At 38.5% G+C, this 26,020-nt stretch overlaps 2 protein-coding genes across 8 annotated transcripts in view; both read left to right on the top strand.

The window, feature by feature from the left end:
- Positions 1–12,328, top strand: part of LOC124297662 (angiopoietin-2-like) — a 68,582-nt gene extending 56,254 nt beyond the window's left edge. For all 7 annotated transcript variants that reach the window (XM_046748926.1, XM_046748924.1, XM_046748923.1 and 4 more), the window contains exons 7-11: positions 846–977; positions 7,034–7,221; positions 9,587–9,730; positions 9,841–9,965; positions 10,042–12,328. In XM_046748926.1, coding sequence (XP_046604882.1) covers positions 846–977; positions 7,034–7,221; positions 9,587–9,730; positions 9,841–9,965; positions 10,042–10,133 — 681 coding nt within the window. In that variant the 3' untranslated portion in view covers positions 10,134–12,328. The remainder of the gene's footprint in view (positions 1–845; positions 978–7,033; positions 7,222–9,586; positions 9,731–9,840; positions 9,966–10,041) is intronic.
- A 2,155-nt stretch (positions 12,329–14,483) lies between these two features.
- LOC124297513 (uncharacterized) lies at positions 14,484–22,255 on the top strand. The gene is made up of 4 exons (XM_046748627.1): positions 14,484–14,678; positions 15,395–16,547; positions 16,660–18,939; positions 19,098–22,255. Exons 2-4 carry the CDS (start codon positions 15,600–15,602, stop codon positions 19,245–19,247), a joined length of 3,378 nt encoding a protein of 1,125 aa, XP_046604583.1. The 5' UTR covers positions 14,484–14,678; positions 15,395–15,599; the 3' UTR covers positions 19,248–22,255.
- Positions 22,256–26,020: the final 3,765 nt, after the last annotated feature.

Genomic DNA, 26,020 nt, shown 5'->3' with positions numbered 1-26,020 from the left:
TCGTCGATATAGAAACTCCGTTGTACTTTGTCTTTCCTCGAAATATTTTCGACACCTCCTCCCACCGACAGGGCGTGACGACGACGATAATTGGTACGATGCTGAATATTCAATCTTGCGATAGGCTATGGGTTTCCTGTCGCCGCCGATGACCGTTCCGAACACGTGAGACGTACGTTCATGGTAGGTACGAGATACAATGTCCAGTCTCTAGAAACACGAAGGATTCCACAGTACAAGTCCTACGAAATATTTTTTCGTTAATTTTTTTTATTCCTCCCAGGCGGATAGTCGAGCATTTCTCCTGTCACCTGTCACTCGTATTGAATGTCATTGCGGTTGTAGCCGAGTAACGGAGGTCCGTTTACGCGTCGGCAAACCGCCGAGAGTCCGCCGCAGACTCCGACAAGTTTGCTTGTTACACCGTATTGAGTTTTTTCTTCCGTAGGTAAAATTTCTTTTCATGGAAAATTGTGCGGCACGTTGAGATCTCTGGATCCTTCGATCGGAAACCACGGCAAGGAAAGATGCCGATTAACTCGATTCCACACTGATTCGGTCACGATCGATAAACGGGATGCAGCTAAAGTACTGTGGGACCCGATGCAGCCTAGATTCGATGCCGCGTAGTGTCGCAATTACGAATATAGATGAACCGGGTTCAGACGATCTTTCCATAATTTCATTTTTCATTACGCCGTAGTGATCGGCGCCAATTCCCATCGCTCACTTTCTACTCGCAATACCTTATTACATGATTAAGTGCACGTTGCGTGCATCACAACGCGCGTTTAAACTGTTCTGTAAACGTTATCCTGCATAATGAATTTCATCCGATTCCACAGGGCTATTCTTGCGTCGATCTCCTCAACGCTGGAATGAGGGACAGCGGCGTTTACTACCTTCAAATCCGAGGTACAACCTACTGGTTCCTCAAGGTATACTGTGAACAGGAACTCGCCGATGGAGGCTGGACGGTGAGTGCCGAATTTCCCACCGTAGATATCCTGTTTAATCATCATTACTGTTGCATTGTTGTTCTTTTCTTTCGTACGTGGATAATTTATCACTATCACGTCGCTTAAGTTGTAGCGTGAGGAAATTTAGCAAGACGTTGCGCGTGGATTCGACGCGAAGATTCGTGGATGTCGGAAAATTATAACGTAGGTATCGTCACCAATTACCTCACTCCAAGTGCGGGTTTGAATTGATTGCGGAAATTTCACCACGCCGCATGATCGACGTGCGGTTTTAAATTTTCCCTCATTTATTTTCTTTATGCACGGATCGACAAATTGTGAGTAAAAGCTGTGACTATGATAATACCTTGCGGTTCTTGGTATAGAAATTTTCCTCAGCCGTATCCTATTACTTAGGTACTATTCCATTTGACCAGCAATTCCACAAACATTTCTTGTACCTGCAGAGCAATGTGACCGAAGACTTAACTGCTGGGGTTAAACTGTAATTCGTGTAACACACCGTTTCTTATACCTTTCACACCTATAACGGTGCTGTTTTCTGATTCAAGTTTTTTACGGCCAACTTTTTATATCCTCTTCCACTTATTTTCTCCTTCGTGAAATGCAAGAGCCATTTTTATCGATATCATCCTGCACGCTATGTAACGTTATAGTCGTCCAGGCATATCTATAATAACTACCTAAATACTAATGAAAAATGATCACCATATCATTTGCTCGAGCGAGATCGTGAATTTCATTGCTCGGTTATATAAATACATCGATCTATCTTAGTCGAACTCACAATTAGAACCAGCAATATTTTTTTGCTTCTCGCCTTTCGCCTTACTTATTTTCGACCAGTGTACCGCCGGTATATATATACATATGTATGTATATACACACACATATATATACACAATCACTCGGTAACATTGTACACATTTCTTTACGATTATTCAATTCAATCCAGTGATTTTCACCGGTAGATTATTGCTTATATTCTGAATTCATAAACAACCGAACAGCTGAGTAGTAAAATTTTTCCATCATTAAAATTTGGCATAATATTTTTTTGCTGCCGATTTTACGTGCAATTGGATCACGTGGAGTAGAAGCTGTGAAATTTACGTCGTACTTGTACAACAAGAATCGTCTAGCTAATCATCCGCATGCATGCGAATTTTCCGAATAAGGCACGAACCCGCGTACATATTTCCCTACGGTCGGACTCATTACGGCCGGGGTTATAACCACCGCGAAATTTTCTCCTGCAATATTCTCTGCTCCCTGCAGTGGTTGCACAGGTATGCACATATTCTGTAATCTACGTAACACGTTCATACTACATTTTAACGTCCTGATACAATTTTATTACGTATACGTATAGATGAATGGGAGAAACATGCAATTCCGCACTTTTTATATTTCATTGTTCTCCTCTCTCCCTGCCCCTCGCTCTCGCTCTCGCTCTTTCTCTCTTTCAGACAACTTTCCTCCGAGTTATTTGTTTCTTTATTTGTCTCACTTTTTTTCGTTCTTTCTTTCATTACACGCTTGCGCAACCGCCGCTTTATTGGTGTACACGCCTATGTAACGTAATCACACGTGTGCCGTGTCCGCGATTGCTTATCCGGCGTGTGAATTCTATCAGTGCAAGGACACAGCTGCTGGCTCTTATGTGTTATAAGATACGTAATGCATGTGTACGTGTGGCCTTACATAATCGGACCGATTATTTCAAATGGATCGGAAATTATCATTCATCAACTGCTGCAACAATTAGGTTGTGTCCGAAAGTGAGACCTTGGCCTCAGGCAGGCAGCAAGATAAAAAACAGAAAAGTACAAATAATACGGAGTGAAGTGAAAATAAACGATGAATTACAAAACGAGTGACGCGCTATGTATGCTATATATTAATAGATCACGCTGGTAGATCGAGTGTTGCGGTTATTATATCCCGCAGTCAGCCTAAATCTATATTATACTGCATGTCCGACTATCTATATGCACCAAATGAACTAATTGTAAGCTGCAGCGAAATTAATTACTAGACGGACCGGAGAAAGAAAATGGTATACATGTAAGCTGTGACAGACGCGTGTTACATGTGTTATAAAATTATACCAATGCTATGTTGAAAACTGTAAAAAAATTTATTTATTTACGACCATCGTGCGAAGTTTCAATTTTCTCACAGCATTATAAATCGACATCTTTCATGCAGTCACCAATCGTAGGCGTACACGGTTAGAAAAAAAATGTCCCTACAGATCCACGAATATTTTCGGGTTGATTTAACCATTTTTTTTTTATTTATTACTCACTGAAATACAAAATACAAATCTACAAATTAAACGTTGATGTGGCAATTAAAATGTAAAAATTACAAAAACTTGCGTCATATCTACTAACAAAAATTCAACAAACAACACAAATATAAAGTGAATTTGTTGAGACATTATGTTTAGTTAAATTTTTTTAACAGTTTATATGATACGCAATTACATTATGCACAAGTTTCCTAAGAAAAAATATTTCAACGAAGTCATGTCTATATAGATGAAAAATATATCGACTTATTTTATTCGTGCTCAAGCGAAGCGTGTAATTAAATTGTAGTTCTTGTTCCAATAATCGCCCCGTTCCCTATAATTCACTATTCTCTTTTTCGTTCACCGCGTGCGATATGTAATGCAGGTTGAAGAAAAACGAAGTGGGAAAAAAAAAATGCCCACGGTACAGCAAGCGAAAGTAACGCGATTTCAAACGATTATCGGTTCGTCGGTGGTGACAGGTGAAACATGAAGTTGTAAAAAAAAGTCTTTGAAGCTGACGGACCTCTGGGTCATCATCCTCTTGCCCTACAGGTGATATTCCGACGTTTCTTTTCTCATTCCTTTTTTACCTCCCCATCGACAACTTCATCCGCGATTCACGTCCCTGCAGCTTCGTATTTCAGTCGTAGATGGATGGTCCGTAGTTATTCACGGTGGCTGAACGAATCGTTCTTTTCGTCGGAGACGAACAAATGAAGTTTAGGCTAAAGAAATACAACATTCTCGATACAGTTATTCAACGATACACGTATATTATACATATATGAATGTATACGTACATTAGACTGTATGAAAAAATACACTATTTTTTTTTTCTTCAAAATTCAAGTCGGACATGTTGTTCGAAATGAGGAAAAAATTATGCTGTCCAATTTTCGAGTCCTAATATTAATATTTCGAGGTACCTCGTCGCAATTTTTGTATTTCCCATTGAAATAACGTTGAAATAAAAAAATTTTTTTTTTTTTTTTGCAATTTTGGATCCTTGTAAGTCGTCAACACATCAGTGTACCGATAAAATCAGCACGTATTTTTGTAGGGAATTGAACGCTCTACAAAAAAGGTCTCGCATCATTTAATGATAAATCTACTCTTTCAAAAGTTATTTAAGGTCCTTTGGTGGTTCGATATGCATGTTTTTCCATCAATTGTAACACGTTACGTCTGCACTACATAGCCGCATGCTTGTACACACGACACATACGATATGCCCACATATACCAAATGAAAATTATCATGGCGTAACAATTGTTATCTCGTTCGCTTTCTCCGGCGCGCGTCTGCGATTGCGGTAGGAATTTTTAAATAGGTGTAATACATCAGGCACATAAAGCGCGGTGCAGGATGACAATTTAATGCAACTCTCACAATTCAAGACCCTGGGGATATAAGGCCGAAGGTTTTGTGCCCGCGCGTTCGTATATAATAAGTTTGTTTGCTCTAACAAGGTGTAACGACCGGGGGTAAAAAAATTGGTGAGCTTTCCTTCCTGTACGGCATCGGACTAGCCATCCATAGAAATTTAGCTCCGGCTTGATCACGCTGAATCGTTAAGCGTAGAAAATGCGCCACTGGGTGGTACCTACCATCATGCAAAACACGTGATAAATAGGAATCGATTGAGGTGGATGTTTCTTGCGCACGTCTTTACTGCAAATACCCTGATTTCACTCGATTAATTTCTCTCCGCGTTGCCGAAGGAAAAGCCGAACTCCGCGAAACTTGCACGGTGCAGTCGTTATTGACTTATAAATCGTCGGACCGTTGTCATTTGCCAATTTCAGTCGCATAAACGCTGCTTAGCAATATCAAGTAGTTATATATTATTTTCGAGTAATTAAACACCTCACACACGTAACCCGCGCTCCATTGCAGCTGACTTTCCCTTCAATTTGCAATAGACCCTCAAGGAACGTGCAAAACAAATTAAGTTGCGGAGTTAGGAAACGCGGGGCTTCGTGTGCGGTGCACGAAGTGTTAATGCATTCTCCCCGCAAAACCACAAATTCATGAGCGAGCGATCTGAAAAAGGGCCTAGTCCACTCCATCTCATCGACTCTGACCAACTTTCGTTGGTTCACTGAATTTCCTGCAACGTTGCGTCATTTGCAAACCATGCGGTAAAAGTCAAAGATCAGTTTCTGTAGTCCGTTACAGCTGCATGTTACGTGCACCTTACACACATCGCGAAGTCAGAGAAATTGCACCTTGCCACGAAGCTTGGCATTTCGTTTCAACGACGTGCAATTATATTCCCGTTATACTCTAATTGGACGAACGCACACCGATTTTCTCGTGCCGTGTCATCGCATTATCCGTGAATCAATTGAATTCGAGATATTTAATTTAACATTTGTTTCCAATTTTTCGTGCAGCCAAATTACATTCCCGAGAAACAATTGGAAAGTACGTATTATACCTAGTTCTTAAATTGTACAGCTCCTGCATTCGAACAATCTCCTCACAAATTTCTGTCTCGCAGGTGCGTTTTATATAAAGTATCGAACGAAAACGCGATAGGATCTATATAATAACGAGCAAATACAAGCCGGAGACTAGCGGCTATAGATTACGATCATCACCTTGTACACGGTGTAGTTACAATGGATGAAATTGTTCTCCCTAAGACCCCCAAAAGTGTGTATTATCGCCTTGAAATAAAATTTGACGTTCGAATCTAGATCGGCATCTACAAACCTGGCAGTTCTATAGGCATTCGCACGGCAATGACAGGTGCAAATTTGTATGGTGAATTATACGTCTCTTTTTGCCCTTAAGCGGGAACCTGAGGCTGTTGATATTAACGTCGTATACGAACCAATTTTGCACTACCTAGGGTGATTCTGGCTTCGTATCTCTGTGGTAATTAGCTTCGATCTGGTGGCGAAAAGGGGCCGATTGAGTCGATTAGTGACCAGTAAATAACTTCGGCTTCTGACGCAATGCCAATTACAACTCTATCTCGAGGTAATTGCAAGAGCTCCACTAAATCTCGCCCTGTCCCGACTTTATAAGTTTGATGACAGAATTTTTCTCTCCGTGTTTCATAACATTTTTTCATTCGCCGCTACTTACTCGCTGCTCATTCATACAATTGATCAATTTCCTATTTCCAAAGCTCAGGGACGACGTTACGTCTGATCAATTCGTACACGTCTTGTCGCGTCGAAGTATTTAAGCGGATTTTAATGGAGCATAAAGGCACGATGAAGGCTACGAAGATTGATAATTAGCTGTAAATATAAACCCGTAACCGGGTATAGGACCATAAAACTCTGCATTTAATTTAGGTGTCGGTTATGAATTTTGATCAGTTTCGTGCCAGATTTGAGCCGTCGTCGATGGCATCATTTGCTTAACATACGAGATGTATAGTTTACGATCCGTCCTACTATTAACCAATTATAAGCCATTTTGTAAGAATTACAAGAACTGGACTGGGGTTCATGGTCGTAAACAGATAGTGAAAGGTTCTACATTTTATTTTATATACAACGTAATGGATGCCTATCATATCCGTGATTCGCGATACAGTTTGTGGCTGTACACCGGCCGTACGCCACACTCGACTTACATCCGATCGAGCAACGATAATAAATGCACGGAACCTGTGATACATGTTCCCGAAATTATCGTCTGTACCACATGCCAAATCGCCGTAAAAATTTTCCCATTCACCTATCTCGTATCAATTGTGAAACAACGATCGCAAACCCTCGTCTCGTTTCAGGTGATTCAAAGACGAGATGACTTCGGCGATTCCAGGGAAAACTTCAACCGAGACTGGGCCGATTATAAAAACGGCTTCGGTGATCCCGCAAGGGAATTTTGGCTCGGTAATGAAAACATTTACATGTTGACGAATAACGAGGACTACATGCTGCGGGTCGAGCTTGAGGACTTCGAAGGAAACAAAAGGTTGGTTATTCAACTTGTACCACGTACTCGTAATTCGTCCAATCCCCAGCGCCATTCTTAGGTGTCGTTGTGACTCGTAGTTGTAGTTCTGCACATTAGCGAACCCCGACAACTTACCTAGTGACCGACGCACGCGTAGACAGGTATTTATTTTCATTCCGTGAAATACGAGTCTATGGAATCGTAACTCGGGATCCCTACTGACCGTGAAAGAGGGCGTCTCTCGAAAACGAGGGGGCATTGAAAAGTGGAAGCTCAGCATTATTCGGAAGACGTTCTACAAAATTTATAGTCACTCGTGAGATATCGAACCAGCCGTAGTCCTCGGTTCGAGACCTTCTGCACAAACGAGACGCTACGATTGAAGAAATCCTCGTTTGAAAATATGCTCCGTACGATTCAAGCTGTTTAAAATATTCCACCCTCTTGTGGTGTGAAAATCCCCTAAAGATGCCGCGATAGATTCTGGGTAAAAGTGTAAAGGCGTTGCGTCACGTTGTCGGGTAACTTCTCCTTCACGTTTCACACTCCCACGTAAACTCCGGTCTCAGCTTATATTCCGAATCGTTTTCGAATCACCCCGTGTAGGTGCGACGTGTCGAGCTCAAGAGGAGCATCTTCCTTTCTATAAAACGTCTTGCGAAACGACGAGTAAGTGCGACTGCGATTCACAGACGCATTCACCGGTTGGACGTCAGACGAACGAGTGGGTTAATGGTAACAGAATGATCCGAGATGCTCATTATGAAACGAGATTTGCCAACGCTAGAAGATACGGAGGTAGATGCATGTTTCACGTCCACGTGCGTAAAAGTATATCGTAGGTGAGCTTCGAGCTTCGCCGGTGGCAAAAAGGTCGCTGAAATTAACAGCAATTGAATCGGCGAACGAGTTGTAAATCTTATGCTATTACATTATGACCAACGATGTGTACACATCGTCGTATTGCTCGCTTTTCGACATACCATGTTATTTTCTGTACGCCGCAAATTGAGCCGACGAATTTGCGCCCGCTCTTACTTGCTCTCTCTGTGCACGTGTGCGTGTCTTATAAGTACATCGTACACGATTAATATATGCGACCTACTGCTAGCTGCTGGTCGCTAACCGTACGAGTATGTCTGCCTGTAAAGCGATTGGTATTTATTTGATTTTGGACCAGAAACCTTTAGCCTTTCTGGAACTTTACTTTCGTATTATGTAAACCGTGTTTCCGCAAGTAAGTCGTCGCTGTCGCGTTTGCCCGAAGCAGACGTGCGGAAATCGCGACGGCGCGGCGTTGCGCGTTTCGCTGAACCGCGGTAAGAATTACCAAAAACAATCGATTTTTGATTAAATTGATTATTTTTTACCGAGTAATCACGTATATTCGATCATTTTTCAGAATCGATTAATCAACCGACTCGATTATTTTTCCTCGTAATCAGTTTTGGTTTTTTACTCCCATGAACGATGTAATACGATATCAATTTATTTGATCAAAGTATCAATTATTATAATTTTCTTACTTACCAAGTACCTGTTTGATATAATTAGTGAAAGATAAAGGAATATTTTTACTTGGGATTGAAAAATATTTTGAATAAAACTGTAAATTATCCAAAAACTTTTCCGCTATTAAGACCGCGTACTGAAATTTACGAAATTTTGCTTTCAAGTAACTAGGAAATAATCGATCAAACGAATAATTTTTACCGATTCAGTCGAGTCGTGTTAGATTATTTTTTGTACTCAACTAATCGACGCATCGATTATTTGTAGCATGTTGGTCATCGTTAGCCCACGTTTTCCAGCTGCGTCAAACACTGTACTATAAATTTCGAATATAATTCGTCAGAAAATGTGAATAAACTTAATGACTTTCGCTCTGTAAAAGGAGAAGATAAAGAAATTGAAGGGGACTGAGAATTGAATAGTCCGTAAGAACTCTGTTCATAGATAGTATGTTTGACAGTGCAGTGTATGGCTCTTAAATTACCATCACCCACCTGTCAGACTAACGAGCAAAAGTTATTCGGGAAGCACACGCGCATAACCGTACAAGATACAGGCGCGAAACGAAAATAATAATTCAACCGTCATGTACGGAAGAAAGGAAAAGGTCGAGATCTTTGAACTATAAGCGTTATACATATACACGATCTTTTCTCAATAATTTATACGCCTTCTTGACGATCACCTGACCACGTTCACTACTCGAAATCTCTTATATAATACACAGAGCTGCAAAACACTTACGTACGTCAAATTCGCCTCCCGCTAATTTTCGCTTTTTCGCACTCGAAATCAACTGGCGAATCATCAAAGCGATGTAATCTAACCCATCTCGTTATACATATACGTGTAATTACGTTGGATGTGTCAGGTACGCCCAGTACTCTCACTTCAAGATATACTCCGAGGGTGAATACTACAAGCTGGAAATCGACGGGTACGAAGGAAACGCGGGAGACTCTCTGAACGACCCTTGGTACGGGTCGAACAACAGCCCCTTTTCAACCTATAACAGGTGGGTCCTGCTCATCTGACGCTATCAGTGTGAGACGTCAGACGTGAATAAAACCAGCCAGGCACTCGTAACTTATGCATAAACGGCACGTGTGTGAATTTCATTTACAGAGACAACGACAGATCGTCGCTGAACTGCGCCTCGATGCTGAAGGGTGGATGGTGGTGGAAGTCCTGCGGTCGCGGGTTGAACGGATTGTACCTTAATGATCCGCAGGACCTTACAGCTCGACAAGGTGCGTTTCACACCTGTCTTATCATTCGATTATAGTATGTGTGTTATTTATTTGCGCCATTTCAATTTTGTCCCAGGAATCGTTTGGTTCCGTTGGAGAGGCTGGGACTACACCCTGAAGAAGGCGTTGATGATGATCAAGCCGAAGGGACCGATGCCCGTAGTTTAGACGGTGATTTGAATCTATAGCAACGCCCTTGATAAGATAATTTTTGGGTAAATTAATGCTTAGACGATGTTATAAGCGACGATCGCCGACGTCGTGGTTGTTATTGGAGAAAGTGTAAGTCAAGCATCGGTATAACTCGTTATTCTGTACGTCATTTGGTGGATATTATTTTCTGGTAATTTCTTTTACGGAAAACTTTGTTCTCAAATTTGGGAAAATCTCTCTCGTCAAATATGCTCACCTAATTTGGCAAGTCCCGATCTTCACACTCTGTAAATGGATTCTGAGCGGTGCAATGTATTATTTGAGAAAAATTTGAGTATGATATTGAATTCAGAGATTTTTTTAGAAATTATCGACTCTTTGAGATTGCATCACTTTCTCCCATTAATTCGTCACTTCAATAACAAAATATATTTACATCGTATGAGAATTTTTCCTTTTTGTGAAAATCTTGGTTCAGCACTTACTGATAATCTCTGATTTTGTCTGTATTTTGTAATACTCTGAAAAGTACCGATTGAAAAAAATATTTAAAAATTTCAAGAAAAAAACAGCATACTTAATTACTGACTAGAATTTCCACCAGAGACTCGCGGAATAAAGTTTCGGCGAATAAAAGAGCTTGTTACGTTGTGGCACGGGTATAGGTTATACATACAGGCGGTCACGGCAAACGAGATCATGATTGATTTTCTATTTGGTTTCGCCGTACACCGCTACTTTCCAAGCTAAAGTAATTAATCACTGGCGTCTAAAAATTGACCATTACTCTTGCCTGGCTTGGTACAGTAGGGGAAAATTAACCAAGAGTTGACCAAACAATGGCTTCAAGATCCGATAAATTCTCAATCATTGCTTTTACAGGTTCCAGTGTAAGCCAGTGTAAAGTAAGTATATATACATGTATATGTGCATGCATCCACGAAAATATACATGTGTGTGTACGTACGGATCAGAAACGGCAACTGATCACTGCAAACATTCCATCTATTCTCCGATTCCCTACCCTGTATATTTATTATCGTCTCACACCATCGTAAAATTATAGATTTTAAGTTTCAAACACCCACGTGTGATTGTATTACGGTTTACAGTAAATTATTGTTTAATATTAGACAGCAAAAATTTCTCTCGGCACTATTTTAACACGTATAATATACGGGATGAGTTATCCTAATCCTGATCAGAAACCGCGCGTCTGCAATTACTGATTAACATTCCGCCAACTTACGCATTTGGTTCTCGTAACGGATCATCGTATTCAATGCTGAAAGAAGATGTTGTTTATTTACGTTATCATCGCTCGATAATGGAGCGACAAAAAAGAAAATAGCCTTAAAACGTAAACGAGATGATGATCGCGTTAATTGATTCCTATACGTGCTTCGTTATAAAATTTCGCTGGAAAATTGTTTTACTCTTTTACTTTGGACTTTTGTAGCTCTCTCCTAACATTTTTCACACGCATTTCACCAGCAACCTGCAGTCCAATCTCGTTAACGACATTGTAATAGGCTTATGTCAATATAACGTCAAATTATGTAAACAAGAAAACGCAATTTTAGTTATTTTTTCATCGTATGTTACACTCCACGATGAAAGCTATAAATTAAAAGTTGAAATAATACAGATTACGACAGGCTAATGTCCGAGCTATTCTATAAGATTGTCGCAAAAAACACATCGGTTGCTATTCTAAACTGCGAGAAATATCATTGAAGGCTTAATTTCGATTGAATATTGGAAGCAGAGGATTTATTGTACGGACGTTAAACCAAATTTGCATATCTGTCTCCGTTAATAACGTTTCATTAAAATTTTTGTAAAAGATTTCTTCTCTCGGAATATACACTCGTCGTGCAGTTAGCCAGTCAGATGCTGTGTGAGTGTGGGCGGAATTATATATATTGATGCATACCTTTACGATTATAACTTTCAACACATTCGGTGCCCTTCGACCTTTTGAATTATTAATGCATGTGAATAATGTCGAATGGTAGATAATTTTGAAGTTAACGATTGGCGGATATTGTGTTAAGCTGTATGTTAAATTAAACTAACAACAAGTGTGTGCAGGTCGTACACTAATGGAATTGCGGGCTAGAACGCTGCGGTCTCCGAATCCGACCTGAAAAATAGTTTTAAAAAAACGATCCGGGGAAGACTTGAAAAATATTGTGTAGCGGCGTTAGCAAAACTATCAGAACATTCCTCTATGACACTTTTACATAAAGTGTCACATGGTTAGTTAATTTCAGCTCAAAATTCGCTGTATAATAAGATGTTGCCGTTCCGTGTAGAAATTTCGTATTCAATGCTAGAAAAAGATGTTGTTAAATTACATTCTGCGTAGTATATTATATGTTAATTTATTATTATTGTCATTGTTGTTATAATTATCCAAAAATTATTAGGAACAGCACGATTCGATTTAAAGAATTCTGATTATCCTCTGAAAATTTGTTTTGGCCGCATATCGTGAATATTTATCTATTCTTATAATAGATCGAGAATAATCTGCAGCTAACGAACAAATATATTACATAAAGGGGTTATAAAAATTTTTTGTACAAGTAGTTATTACTTCAATATCTAACACCTAATTTATCCCAGGCTTTGTGTAATACGTTTGAATTTAAAAATATACAGCATTTTCTTCTTTTTTTTTTCTATCCACACACATGACGAATATCGGCCCGTTCTGAAAAGGCCAAAACGAGATTGGTTGGCGATATGAAAAGAGTTGATAAATATACAACTCTAATACTAATTGAATGAACATATAGTATACCTATTAATAACTAAGTAAGTAATTATATATTGTAAATAAAGTGACACACCCAATATTATTAATGTTACTATGTATAATGTATAATATATCGATAATAATACATATTTGTAATAAGTTGTAAAAAGACCTCGAATAAATATATGTTTTGTAAAATAGCAAACATGTTCTAGCTCTTACAAAACAAAATTGTCGGGAGAAATGAACTGTTTTCGAACAAATGGGCGTAGTTAACATAATAAGTAATGTGGCTCTGAGAGTTGAAAAATTCTAGATCGATTTAGATAAATTATGTTATGTACGATATGAAAAATGTCTTGCAAACCGTTAAATTGTCAATTCAGTCCGTTGAATTGACAAACTGGGAAAATGATATGATGAAAAATAACTTTTATAAAACAATAGGACTTTTACACAACATCTTTAAATATCATCTGCCATCAAATGGTACAGTCGTCCAATATCTCCGGCCGCAACGATGACCGGGTGTAGGTAACACGTATACCTGTTGTTTTACAATTACATTGCAATCAATAAAAAATGACTACAGATGTATGAAAAGCAACACACTTGTGTCACACGATCCGATCCTTCAATAAACAATGCTGCACAAGTTACGAATCAGTTATAAAACATATAAGGTGTACTGAAAACTATTACTTTAGCCCTTATAAGTCATACTTTGATTTAGTTTTTTTTTTTTTTTTTGCGCATTCGTGAAAATTGGGACCGTGCATAAATTTATGTGAGATACCCGAGAGCTCGCAGGTAGTATTCGTTGTTTGGGCCTTTCCTGGAAGGGAAGGGGCGGGAGGTTCGGATCATCGGGGTTTTAGTTTTCAAATGCATATTGCAGGGTTCTCATCCTTCGAATGGGAAATACTTTTGCAAGAAATTTCTCGACCATTCTCAGATCGCACGTTCACGGCATTTGCAACCGTGTTACGTTGCCGGGAGAAGTGCTGAAAGTCAAGTGCATTCACTGGACTGCGTATGTCCATATAAATTCATTCTCGAATAACATGCCATGACTGAATGCAGCGGCGATCCCTTCCCTTTTGAACGATCAGTGATTCTCAACTCAGCTCTCTCGATGCGGAAAAGTTGAGCAACAGGTGCCGGAGGAATATTCGCAGTATACGTCCTCCCGGATTCCTAGCATCAAAAATTTCCGATCGAGCAATGATAGATGCTGCATGGCGTACAGTAGCGTCAGAAAATTCCCATAGTTTATACATTTTTCACGTTACAATTGTATGAATTGCATTTCAGTCTTATCCGCAGGACAGCCGGAAACGTGCGTAAGGTGGCAGATTTCGTTCCGTCAAGCAGGAAACAATAAAACAATTACTAATCCGATAGTATATGTAAAAATAATGGAAAATCAAGAAATTTTCGAATGATAAGTCGGTCGCGTGAAACACACGTCACGTCGTTGATGCGAAGCTTATATTCGACAGTTTTAATCATCGGGATTCCGGTATCTATAGTATTTAAACTACCGGAACGCCATCTGTGCAGCACGCCGCTGAACTAGGATAATACGTGTCGGGGGCCGGGGAAACGAGTTTCGTTGCATAGGACGCAACGAACGCCTGGAGCAAATGGTGGTGCGTTCGGTTAACGAGGAGTGTTTCAGTTGTGTTTCAAGAGACTATTAATCAGTGGTAAGAGCAATATTATCGTCGATTCGTTGCTGCTGTGTAATCGCGACGTTTCGAGCTGTCGGCGAGTTTGCAATGCGACTCCATCACGTGAGTACACGCGACATAACGTACATACGTATGACTTCTATCCAACCCGCGCGGAGCTTTCTAACACCATAAAACACAATCTCGTCCTTCTTCCTCTCACAATAACTAGCCGCCTGTTGCGTCGCGCTCTACCAAACTCGCTGGGCTGGTCAGTTTACTTGTTTCAATGCTTATTCTACGTGGGAGTGACAAATTTTTATATATCGTCGGTTCCTAACCATATTTTCTAGCCAAATTCCTTAATCTAAATTTAATATTTATTCAATAAACCAATTGCGATACTCCTTTAATCTAAAAGTTCACCAAGTCAGGCTGGTGTCTACTAACAATAGGTTTTTGTCTACTGTAAGGATGCTCCACCCACTTTATTCTCTATGCATTGCCTTACTTGTCGCTGCTCTTTCGAATAAACTATTTAGTTCGGTTGCTTTAATATTACAGTGAGAAAAAACACGTGTTTTGGAATTCATGGTAGAATGAAGTGAATTTTTGAGTGGGATACAATAATTATATTTCCTGGTACTCTGATTTATCTTGGGGTAGCTGCACGGTAGCAACGACCTACGGGTCATTGCCTGGCTCTTATTTCTCTCCCGAGTATTTTGTTATCGGTTCATATGCTGATAATAAATCCTGAATTATATATTGACACTTGATATGATCCTTACAACATTTGCTCATATGACTTGTGTGTTTTCTTTTTTTCTCTTTTACAGATGACTGCCATATCGTGAAAAAAATCCTGTTTGTCACAATGAAGCGACAAACAGTTTAAACACAATGTTCATACACTTATCATCTTTTATAATATAATTAGAATGAACAATTTCATCGCAAAAACAAATTGAATTAGCTGAAATACCATTTCAACAATCAAAACAAAGAAAAATAATCACTCTCGGTCAAAACATTGTGTTCACGATGTACAAAGATAGAAACTTGATGAAATCCTCCGAGTTGGATGGCAATTCCGAAGACGATTTTGATTTTTGTAATACTGAAACTGGTCAAAAATTTACTATAAAATGGAGTCCGACCGAAGACATCAGGCATATATCTAAGCATCGATTCGGCAGCACGAGATTACTTAGCAGATCAGTCCCAAGAAGAAAGCGAAGTTTATTTCAATATAGAATAAATAGGTCGTTAAATTTTGAAATCGGCGCGCCTAGGCGTGACACGGTATTTAAATCACCAAACTTTGATTCAGATGAAAGTCCGATTTGTAATGAGAAATACTTGACCAGATCTGCCAAAATATTACGATCATTAAATATAAACTACAGTCCTTCGAACAAAAGAACAACGAAAATAAATAAGGCTTTAAACTTTGACTTAAGTCCGACTCCGACAAAAATTTTTAATTCAGCTGAGAATCTTTGCAAAAAAGAGTCGCCAAACTTTGATTCCAATCTAAGCAAAACTTCAAAGATCAACAAAACATTGAACTTTAGCTCCAGTTCGAACAGCTCTAATTTGAGTAGCTGTTTAGGTACATCGATTGATTCAATTGATGAAAATCAAAATCAAACTCCATCTCATCGAAACAGAAAAGTAAAAAAGTCACTGAACTATCTTACACCGAGTCCAAAACCTAATGCAAACTTGCCTAGGTCTGTAAACAAAACTCCAATGTCTCGTGAGGAATTTATAAACAATCTCAAACATAATGCTGAAACTCCCGACTTCCACATTGCCAAACAGAGTGTGAAAAAATCAAAGCAGTACGACAGAATGAGCGTCAGCACTCCCAGGAACTTGTTTCAAGATTTCGAAGACGACGATAAAGATGTGAGACCGACTACACCGGAAAATATTGTACAGTTTGTACCAGAAAGTATGAGCGCTATCAAAAAGAGCCACAAAAAGGTATCTCAGATATGACTGTATTTTAATTCTAATTTTACCTTACCAGAAAATAATAATTGTTGACATTTTTATTCACAAACTTTATTTGATCCGAAAATTACTTATGTTGCAGGAACGGCAGAGTAATCGTTCGGAAAAGTTGTATGCGCGCCAATTAATAGAGAATTGTGTAAAGACAGAAAATAAATCAGAAGATTCTATTATATTGACACACTCGGATGAGAGACCTGCCACTCCAATTACAAATGATTCTTATCCAAGTCCGAATTATAGTGTCGGCTCTATTAAACAATCTCACAAGAAAGATAAAAGCAAAAAAAGAACCATTATTAACCACTCAGAAGATGAAATATCCGACTCGGGATCGATATTTGATTACACAGAAATGCAGGAAAACAAACCAATCGTTGAGAGTGAAATTTTAAATAGCTCCGAGAATAATTTGAGCCCTATCAGCAATACCAGCTCAGGTTTCGGAGTAATCCCATTTGAGCAGGAGGTCGACCAGAGATCAATGTGCCTGGATAACTCTATCGAAGACTTTTCTGGTCGTGGTTCAAGTTTTGATTCTTCAGCAACGCCCGAAACCAAAGGTGAAACAAATATCGGTAATTTACCGTATAAAACTGATGTACAGGATGATTCGAGTCACAGTTCCCAAATTGCAGACAGAGAGCCACTCAAGTTATCATTTGACAAGTTGGAGTTAATTTCACCTGTAAAAGATGAGCAAGAGGCGATACAGTCCTGCAGCCAGGCAGACAATGAGAATGCTAAGCGATCAGTGACACCTGAGAATGTGGTTAATATATTGGACCAAATAATGACAGATTCAATAAAGAAATCGCATAAGAAAATAAAAGATAAGAAGAAGAAGATCTTATTTAAGCCTCATGCGTCTGTACATAACGTTTTAGTAGAATCACCGTCACCTGATAACAGCCAAAAACTTCAACCGTCAAGTCCTACAAGCAATCTGAATAGTTCTGAAAGCGTTGTCAGAGCTGTTACGCCAGAGAACGTCAATTCAAGTAGATTGTTAATGGGACAATATAGCTCTGTAAAGAAGTCACACAAAAAGAATAAACACCAAAAAATTGTTACTGAATTTGCCAAACGTCACAAATATTTCAATAGTGACACCCAGCAAAAAACTTCGGACGACGCATGCCTCATTAGCGGTATTGAAACTTTACCTCTATCTTGTGATAGTTTTGCATCCAGTGCATCGAAGAGACACAAGTCAATGTCTGACGAATCTGTGATGAGATCTGCACCTGCGACTGAAAGTGAGGCAAGCTCTGCCACACCTGACAAGTTATTAGCTATTGATCGTTCCATTGAATTATCTATATCTGATAGATCTCCATTGGATAGATCTAGTCCGAATAAAAGAAAAAAATCTTTACTGATAAATGAGACTGGAATAAGCAACTCATCAGGTGATTCGTGTCATATTGAATCTTTGTCGATGGAATATGAGAGTGCTGAAGAAGAGTTTAAAATTTTCACACCAATAAAAAAGCGGAGATCTTTGCTAAGACCGACCGATTCTGAAACTATTCCCAAGACAAACGCCGAAATGAAGCAATCAAATTCTTTGGAATGTTCAGGGGACAAAAACTTGTCAACGGAAGATGGAAGCTTTAAATCTGTGGAAAATGGTTTCGATACTCCCAATCACGAGAGAGACTCTCCGGTTGTTACACAGAGTAATTCTGAGTCTCAAATTAGTGGAGAAGGTTGCGATGGTGAAAATTCAAATGGTCCATCTACCCCAAAAAATCGTTTCACCTCAGAATTAATTTTTGATATTAATTCGATAAAAAAATCCCACAAAAAAGACAAAAAAAGCAGTAGATTGAGAAGAAACTTGAATGTTGACAGTGAAAAGAACGATTTTCATCTCATAGAAACTAAAACATCAGTTGAAGATGAAAAACCATTCGTCAGCTTTCAAACTATAAAACACAATGAATTGATCTTGGAGAATGAGTTTGAAAATCCCAAACCATCGACCAGCCTTGGCTGTACTTTGACTACAACCCCTCCGAATTGTTCAAGAATAATAAGCTTCTTAAAGCTACGCCAAGCAGACTCTATTAAACGATCTCATAAGAAAATTCGTGAACAAAGAAGACAATGTACAATTAATAAAGATCCGGACTTGTCAGACGATGGATCGCTATTCGATAGTAGCGACAGAATTGACGTAAACGGTGCTAACGACTCGATTGATATTTTGGAAGGGGAAAATGAAACAAGTTTGAGATCTAAAACAGCATCTGCTAATCCAAATGACGAGGGTGGTCCTGAAGATTTGGTTCACACTCCACCGAATAAATCGAATATGTTGATACAAATTGAATCAATAAAGAAGTCGCACAAGAAGGTAATCATATGTTACAATTTTATTACTCTCTCTATAGTTTTATTAGAATTAGTTGCACATTGCTTCTCACTTCAATACATTTACAGTCATTTTCAATTGCAACCTAGTCTTTTAGACTGATAATGGTTTAAATCATTGTCGTTTTTTTTTTTATTCAGGATCGTGAATTTAAACGCTCAATCACAAACGCAGTAAATCCAGAACTTTCCGATGACGGATCAATCTGTGATCCGAATGAAAAAATTGATGAATCGGTCAACGACATAAATGAAATCCAAGCCAGCAGGGACGCTTCGCCATCAAATTGAATTTGCAACAGAAGAAATATCCCAATCAAGATCAATGCCTTACCTACGAATAAATTTGACAAAAAATGATTGTTTTCTTACACACTTATATCGTAATTAAAAAAGTTTATATTGGGAAATATCGCAATTTTCCCGGGTTATACACCTGTTGTAATCAAAGTTCCGAATTTCTCTCAAATTTCAGTTTCGTTATGGGAAATTTATTCAACCATACAAACATTTGGGTAGCGTGATTATTAATTTTTGTCTTTATCAATTATAATTATGTTTATGTTTATTTTTAGTTTTGTTTATTTGTTAACGTCATTGATGAAAGTATTCTTGATACAGCACTTTTGCTCGATTAGCTCACAATCAATTACTTTTTTTGTGTAAACTTGTCTGGCAGGGTATTGATTGACATTCGAATTTAGCCAATCACTACCACGCAACAAACCGTAATGAGACGATCGAATATTTCCATCAGTAGTCGCAGGTATGGTTAACATATTGGAGATCAATTTGGTAAGTTTGGTGGGAATTGACAATTAATCTATTATTGGGCCTGTTCCTGTATGCCAAACTGCATCAATGTGATACAAAAGACATATTTCATTACCATCAATCGTTAGGTGCTTGTAGATTTCACTGAAATAATAACTCAATGGTTCAACGAAATCTACAATGTTTTTCGATTCTGCGAAGAGTGACCAAACTGCTATTTGATTGTTTAACGAATTTTTGAGCCTTAACGAACACGAAACACCCGATGGAATTATCAGAATAGTGAGAGCGCATTTATGAAAAATACTTTCTGACCAATGTCAGATTTATAATTTAAACTATATCTTACTCTGTGGCGTCTATTGAAAGTTACAGTGTATACATACATATACATACATACTGAATAATTTCGTTGAAACTTCTAGTATATTGTACGTATGTATATGTATACACACGCCGATATATAAGCATGTGTACAAAGCTTGTCGTACACACATTTTACTGGTGCCGCATAGTAAATTAAGTTCTCACTGGCGTTATAATGGTTATCGCTCCATTTATTAAAATATATTTCAATGTTACTAATATTCATGTATACAATTTTTAGTTAATTGAATATTGTTTATTTTTCGGCAAAAGTTGCGTTAAAACGTGAAACGTATCGTTATTTAAGTTTAACATTCATGATTGTATTGCATTATTTAAACTACGGTTGCTTTTATGTGTTACGTAATTCGTCGCATCGAATTTTGCAAAGTCCTAGTATAATTGTGATATGTAAATAGGTATTATAAAATATGAAACAATCCATATATTTTTATTGTAAGAAATCGCATTCCCGGGCGACGAGACGTTAAGCAATGTCCAAAGTTTTATTACGATTCAATCAACCGGAAAATTGTTCTTGTTGACTTTGGAACCTCGAGAATGATTTTTCAGGACATAATTATGATTGTGTTAAAATAATTATACTATTCTTGAATCGTTTAGCAGCGTCTAGTTGCCCGGGTTTCCACGGAGGAAAGAAGACAACGTATATTGTCTATTGTAAAGAGCGATTTTCAAATTATTGTTATACAAATGGGTCGAGGTAAATTACTCTATAGCTAACTGTTGTTGTCAATTTAAATATGATATAATGCATCATTGAATTTAACACACTGTAGAATTCTAACATGCGATAAAAATGTATATGTTAAAATTAGGAATCTACGTTTAGGACGCATGAACGGCTGATGACATTACCTCTATGTGTATCTTAGTTTAAATTTGACATTGTGTTGGTTCAATTTTTTAACATTTTAAGATTAGACCGCAATAGCGATATTCCACTATTGAAATAGAACTTTTTCACTTTTAGGTCATATTCTGAACGTCCGCTGACCACTAATGTCATCAGCGCGTTGAAAGATGTGTAACATGAACGTCAATAAATTTCAATTGACGGCCGCTCTCTTTCCTTGCCGATATCCTAACAATATGACAGCATTTAAACGGTGGAGAGTCGATCAAGGCCATTGCAGATCTCCTTGGTTTTTTTTGTTCATTTTTTTTTTTTCTGTACCATCAGTGCCACGTTTACACAATTCATGATAAATATTGAAAAAAAACCGTCCAATTAGCTGACTCAAACTCACTCATTTCCTACACAAAATGGCTGAAAGCCCTTACACAGCTTATCCTACTATAGCCCAAAATTGGACAATATATTTTTATGATCAAGCAATGACAATGAGCATGGTCATGAATAAAAAAAAAAAAAAAAGACACGTGGCGCCTGTAGTTATCGCAGTCAGCAGAATTATAAGTTTTCGGCAAACCCAAAGAACACAGTAATTTTATTGAAACGGTAGAATTCTGATGAATATCGACCGCTTGAGTGAAATTTCTTTGTAAAAATAAGCTGACAAGTTGTAATTGAATGAAAAAAAATGATATGTTATGCTTCTTCAACGTTTGTTGTTCGTACAGTTTATCGAATTTCAATCAACTAAATGTATAAGATTTATGTGATTGTTAATTATTTCAGTCGAAATTCTTGCCACATCCGTAATTGCTTAAACATAGTAAGATACCTTGATCCTACTTTTTATTTAGAAATTGGATTATCGTTTTATTACATTCAGCGCGACCAAATTTGCTTGAGGTAATGGTTTTTTCTCTTTCGATGCCTGGTATGTTTTCAAATTTATCTTCACTATAGAAGCAATAAATCGGATTCCTCCGCTCAACACGTCACTTCCTAGTTAGGAAGCTTGAAAACTGGACAAGCACAGTGAACAGTCGCGTCTGCTTCGCGATACCGAATTTCCCTTATACCGATTGCATCAGAACTAGCCAGTCAGTGTAACCATACCCACCCATTGTGCCTGCGTATAAAGTTGCCCGGCTTTGATCTGTGCGGGCAGTTGTTGAAAACCAGCCATACGCTGCAGCGTTACCTACACAATTATTTCTTAACTAATGTTAACAAAGATGATATTCCTATAGTCCTCAGAAGGAGTGTATTAAATAATTGTTATATACGGAATAATAATGATTGAAATGTATGTTACGAGCACAGAGAGAATATTAGATCTTATATTTATTCTGACGGTTTAGATAATCATCTTGCGTTATGCGCGTTTTTCACCATGCGATCGTCTTGGAGTAAAATTATATTACGGAACAAAATTCCTTGCAGCAGTGTGAGAGTTTTGTTAATTTGTCAAAAAGACTGACTACGCAAATACATGGATTGTATTTATTACTAAAAAAATAATTAGAATATTGTGTGCAAAACTATCAGTGCTGATTTCGAAGATTGTGAATTCTTCTTTTGACGACTGTATCGACTATTCCAATAAACTTTGTATGTTGTGAACTAATCTAGGATATATTGTACTTTCGTTATTTCGATTTCAACATTTAATTATTTTCCACCTTCCCCCTATCGATGACCGCGGAAATAAACGAAATACCTGCATTTTCAACATTGATGTGCAGGCTGTGAACATCAACGTATAATATCGTTTTCCAACACTTGGTTGAAAAGTTTAACTAGACATCGCTCACTTTTCGCACTAGTAGCACAATGTACTATTTAACAAAAAATTGTAACATTGTAATGAACACAGTTCTGTGCGATTACCCGTCAACCTGATTCATGTTTTTCAGAATATCTCCCACGTGTGTGTACTTAAATCAAAACCCCGCGTCCTTTGCTTACATCTAACAATTTTCTTAAGGGCTCTTACAGTAATGCTACAGCGTTCCGACTCAATTTTAGATATGACATTATAAATGTCTAAGCGATTTGTGTGTGACTGATCACTAACAAACATATTTTCCATACATTCATCCTCAATTAGTGTAATAAGTGCCTCATTTTCTCATTCATCGTGAGATTTTCCACTAGCTAGACCATGTCTCCAGGAAACTTGTATAGTCAGTCCCACTGCAGGCAACTTTTCGTGACTCCTAGAACATAGTGAATCTATGCATAAGCGTAGGCTGCATCTGTTCTACGGTGAAATATATATTCCAGCGGTTTGTCAAGGAACACGTTCAACGGGAAGATATATGTTTACTCGTCTTAGATTGTGAGAATGAAGGATTATCAATCGTCTGCTCTGCCGCCTGACCCGAATGAACTTTCAATAGTGATTGATAATCGACATTTCATTGACAAAGTCACTGTTGTGCAATATGTGTATGTCGGTGATGCTGATGCTCAACCATTAGTGAGTCTGAATTGAAACATTAACACGTATGATATCATTTTTATTGTAATGTTTCCGTAACGTATGATTATTATTGGTTCCGTTAGGCAAAGCTCTATGAAGAAATTGTGAAAATCGGAAACTACGGACGAATTACTGGTAATAGCTGGACACAGCATATTCATGTGTGATTCGTAGAGACACATCGTTGGCCTTACATTATTCTTCATTTTCGAAGCCAGAATTTTTTTGTCTCGGATTCGATTTTAATGACCCCTTTCTGGCTAATTGGACCCCCAGGAACTGAGAAAACGCATCGAAAAGAGCGTAGGACGAACAGGACAGAAATGGCGAATAAAATTCTTCGTTTTTCGGCTGTCACTTTTCATACAATGATCGCAGCGTATCGAGACTGCGCTTAATCGATTCCTCTCGCAAAATTACTTCGGAATAGTGGCAGAAAGAATTTATTCCAGCACTTTTCAAAATCGCGAAAATTTTCGCCAAAAATACAAAGGGGTTAGCCTTACTTTTTTTCCATTTTTCGACCAAAAATTTTTGGTCTCGGATTCGATTTGTATGACCCTTTTCTGGCTAATTGGACCCCCAGAAACTCAGAAAACGCAGCGAAAGGAGCGTGGGATCAACAGGGAAGAAGTTACGAAGGAAAAAGCACCTGCTGAAAAATGCGCAAAACTCAGGTTCTCGTTTTTTGGCTCTAACTTTTGATGCGTTGATCGCAGCGTATCGAGACTGCGCTTAATCGATTCCTCTCGCAATATTACTTCGGAATAGTTGCAGAAAGAATTTATTCCGGCACTTTTCAAAATCGCGAAAATTTTCGCCAAAAATACAAAGGGGTTAGCCTTACTTTTTTTTTATTCTCCGACCGAAAATTTTTGGTGGCGGATTCGATTTGTATGACCCTTTTCTGGCTAATTGGACTCCCAGGAACTCAGAAAACGCAGCGAAAGGAGCGTGGGATCAACAGGGAAGAAGTTACGAAGGAAAAAGCACCTGCTGAAAAATGCCGAAAACTCAGGTTCTCGTTTTTTGGCTCTAACTTTTGATGCGTTGATCGCAGCGTATCGAGACTGCGCTTGATCGATTCCTCTCGCAAAATTACTTCGGAATAGTTGCAGAAAGAATTTATTCCAGCACTTTTCAAAATCGCGAAAATTTTCGCCAAAAATACGAAGGGGTTAGCCTTACTTTTATTCCATTTTTCGACCGAAAATTTTTGGTCTCGGATTCGATTTGTATGACCCTTTTCTGGCTAATTGGACCCCCAGAAACTCAGAAAACGCAGCGAAAGGAGCGTGGGATCAACAGGGAAGAAGTTACGAAGGAAAAAGCACCTGCTGAAAAATGCCGAAAACTCAGGTTCTCGTTTTTTGGCTCTAACTTTTGATGCGTTGATCGCAGCGTATCGAGACTGCGCTTAATCGATTCCTCTCGCAATATTACTTCGGAATAGTTGTAGAAAGAATTTATTCCAGCACTTTTCAAAATCGCGAAAATTTTCGCCAAAAATACAAAGGGGTTAGCCTTACTTTTTTTTTATTCTCCGACCGAAAATTTTTGGTGGCGGATTCGATTTGTATGACCCTTTTCTGGCTAATTGGACCCCCAGGAACTCAGAAAACGCAGCGAAAGGAGCGTGGGATCAACAGGGAAGAAGTTACGAAGGAAAAAGCACCTGCTGAAAAATGCGCAAAACTCAGGTTCTCGTTTTTTGGCTCTAACTTTTGATGCGTTGATCGCAGCGTATCGAGACTGCGCTTCATCGATTCCTCTCGCAAAATTACTTCGGAATAGTGGCAGAAAGAATTTATTCCAGCACTTTTCAAAATCGCGAAAATTTTCGCCAAAAATACATAGGGGTTAGCCTTACTTTTTTTCCATTTTTCGACCAAAAATTTTTGGTGGCGGATTCGATTTGTATGACCCTTTTATGGCTAATTGGACCCCCAGGAACTCAGGAAACGCAGCGAAAGGAGCGTGGGATCAACAGGGAAGAAGTTACGAAGGAAAAAGCACCTGCTGAAAAATGTCGAAAATTCAGGTTCTGGTTTTTCGGCTGTAACTTTTGATCCGCTGCTCGCAGCGTATCGAGACTGCGCTTAATCGATTCCTCTCGCAAAATTACTTCGGAATAGTGGCAGAAAGAATTTATTCCAGCACTTTTCAAAATCGCGAAAATTTTCGCCAAAAATACAAAGGGGTTAGCCTTACTTTTTTTCCATTTTTCGACCGAAAATTTTTGGTCTCGGATTCGATTTGTATGACCCTTTTCTGGCTAATTGGACCCCCAGGAACTCAGAAAACGCAGCGTAAGGAGCGTGGGATCAACAGGGAAGAAGTTACGAAGGAAAAAGCACCTGCTGAAAAATGCCGAAAACTCAGGTTCTCGTTTTTTGGCTCTAACTTTTGATGCGTTGATCGCAGCGTATCGAGACTGCGCTTAATCGATTCCTCTCGCAATATTACTTCGGAATAGTTGTAGAAAGAATTTATTCCAGCACTTTTCAAAATCGCGAAAATTTTCGCCAAAAATACAAAGGGGTTAGCCTTACTTTTTTTTTATTC

Source organism: Neodiprion virginianus, chromosome 2 (assembly GCF_021901495.1).
Source record: "Neodiprion virginianus isolate iyNeoVirg1 chromosome 2, iyNeoVirg1.1, whole genome shotgun sequence".
Classification (NCBI taxonomy): Eukaryota; Metazoa; Arthropoda; class Insecta; order Hymenoptera; family Diprionidae; genus Neodiprion; species Neodiprion virginianus.
This window is presented reverse-complemented; position numbering and strand designations above follow the sequence as displayed.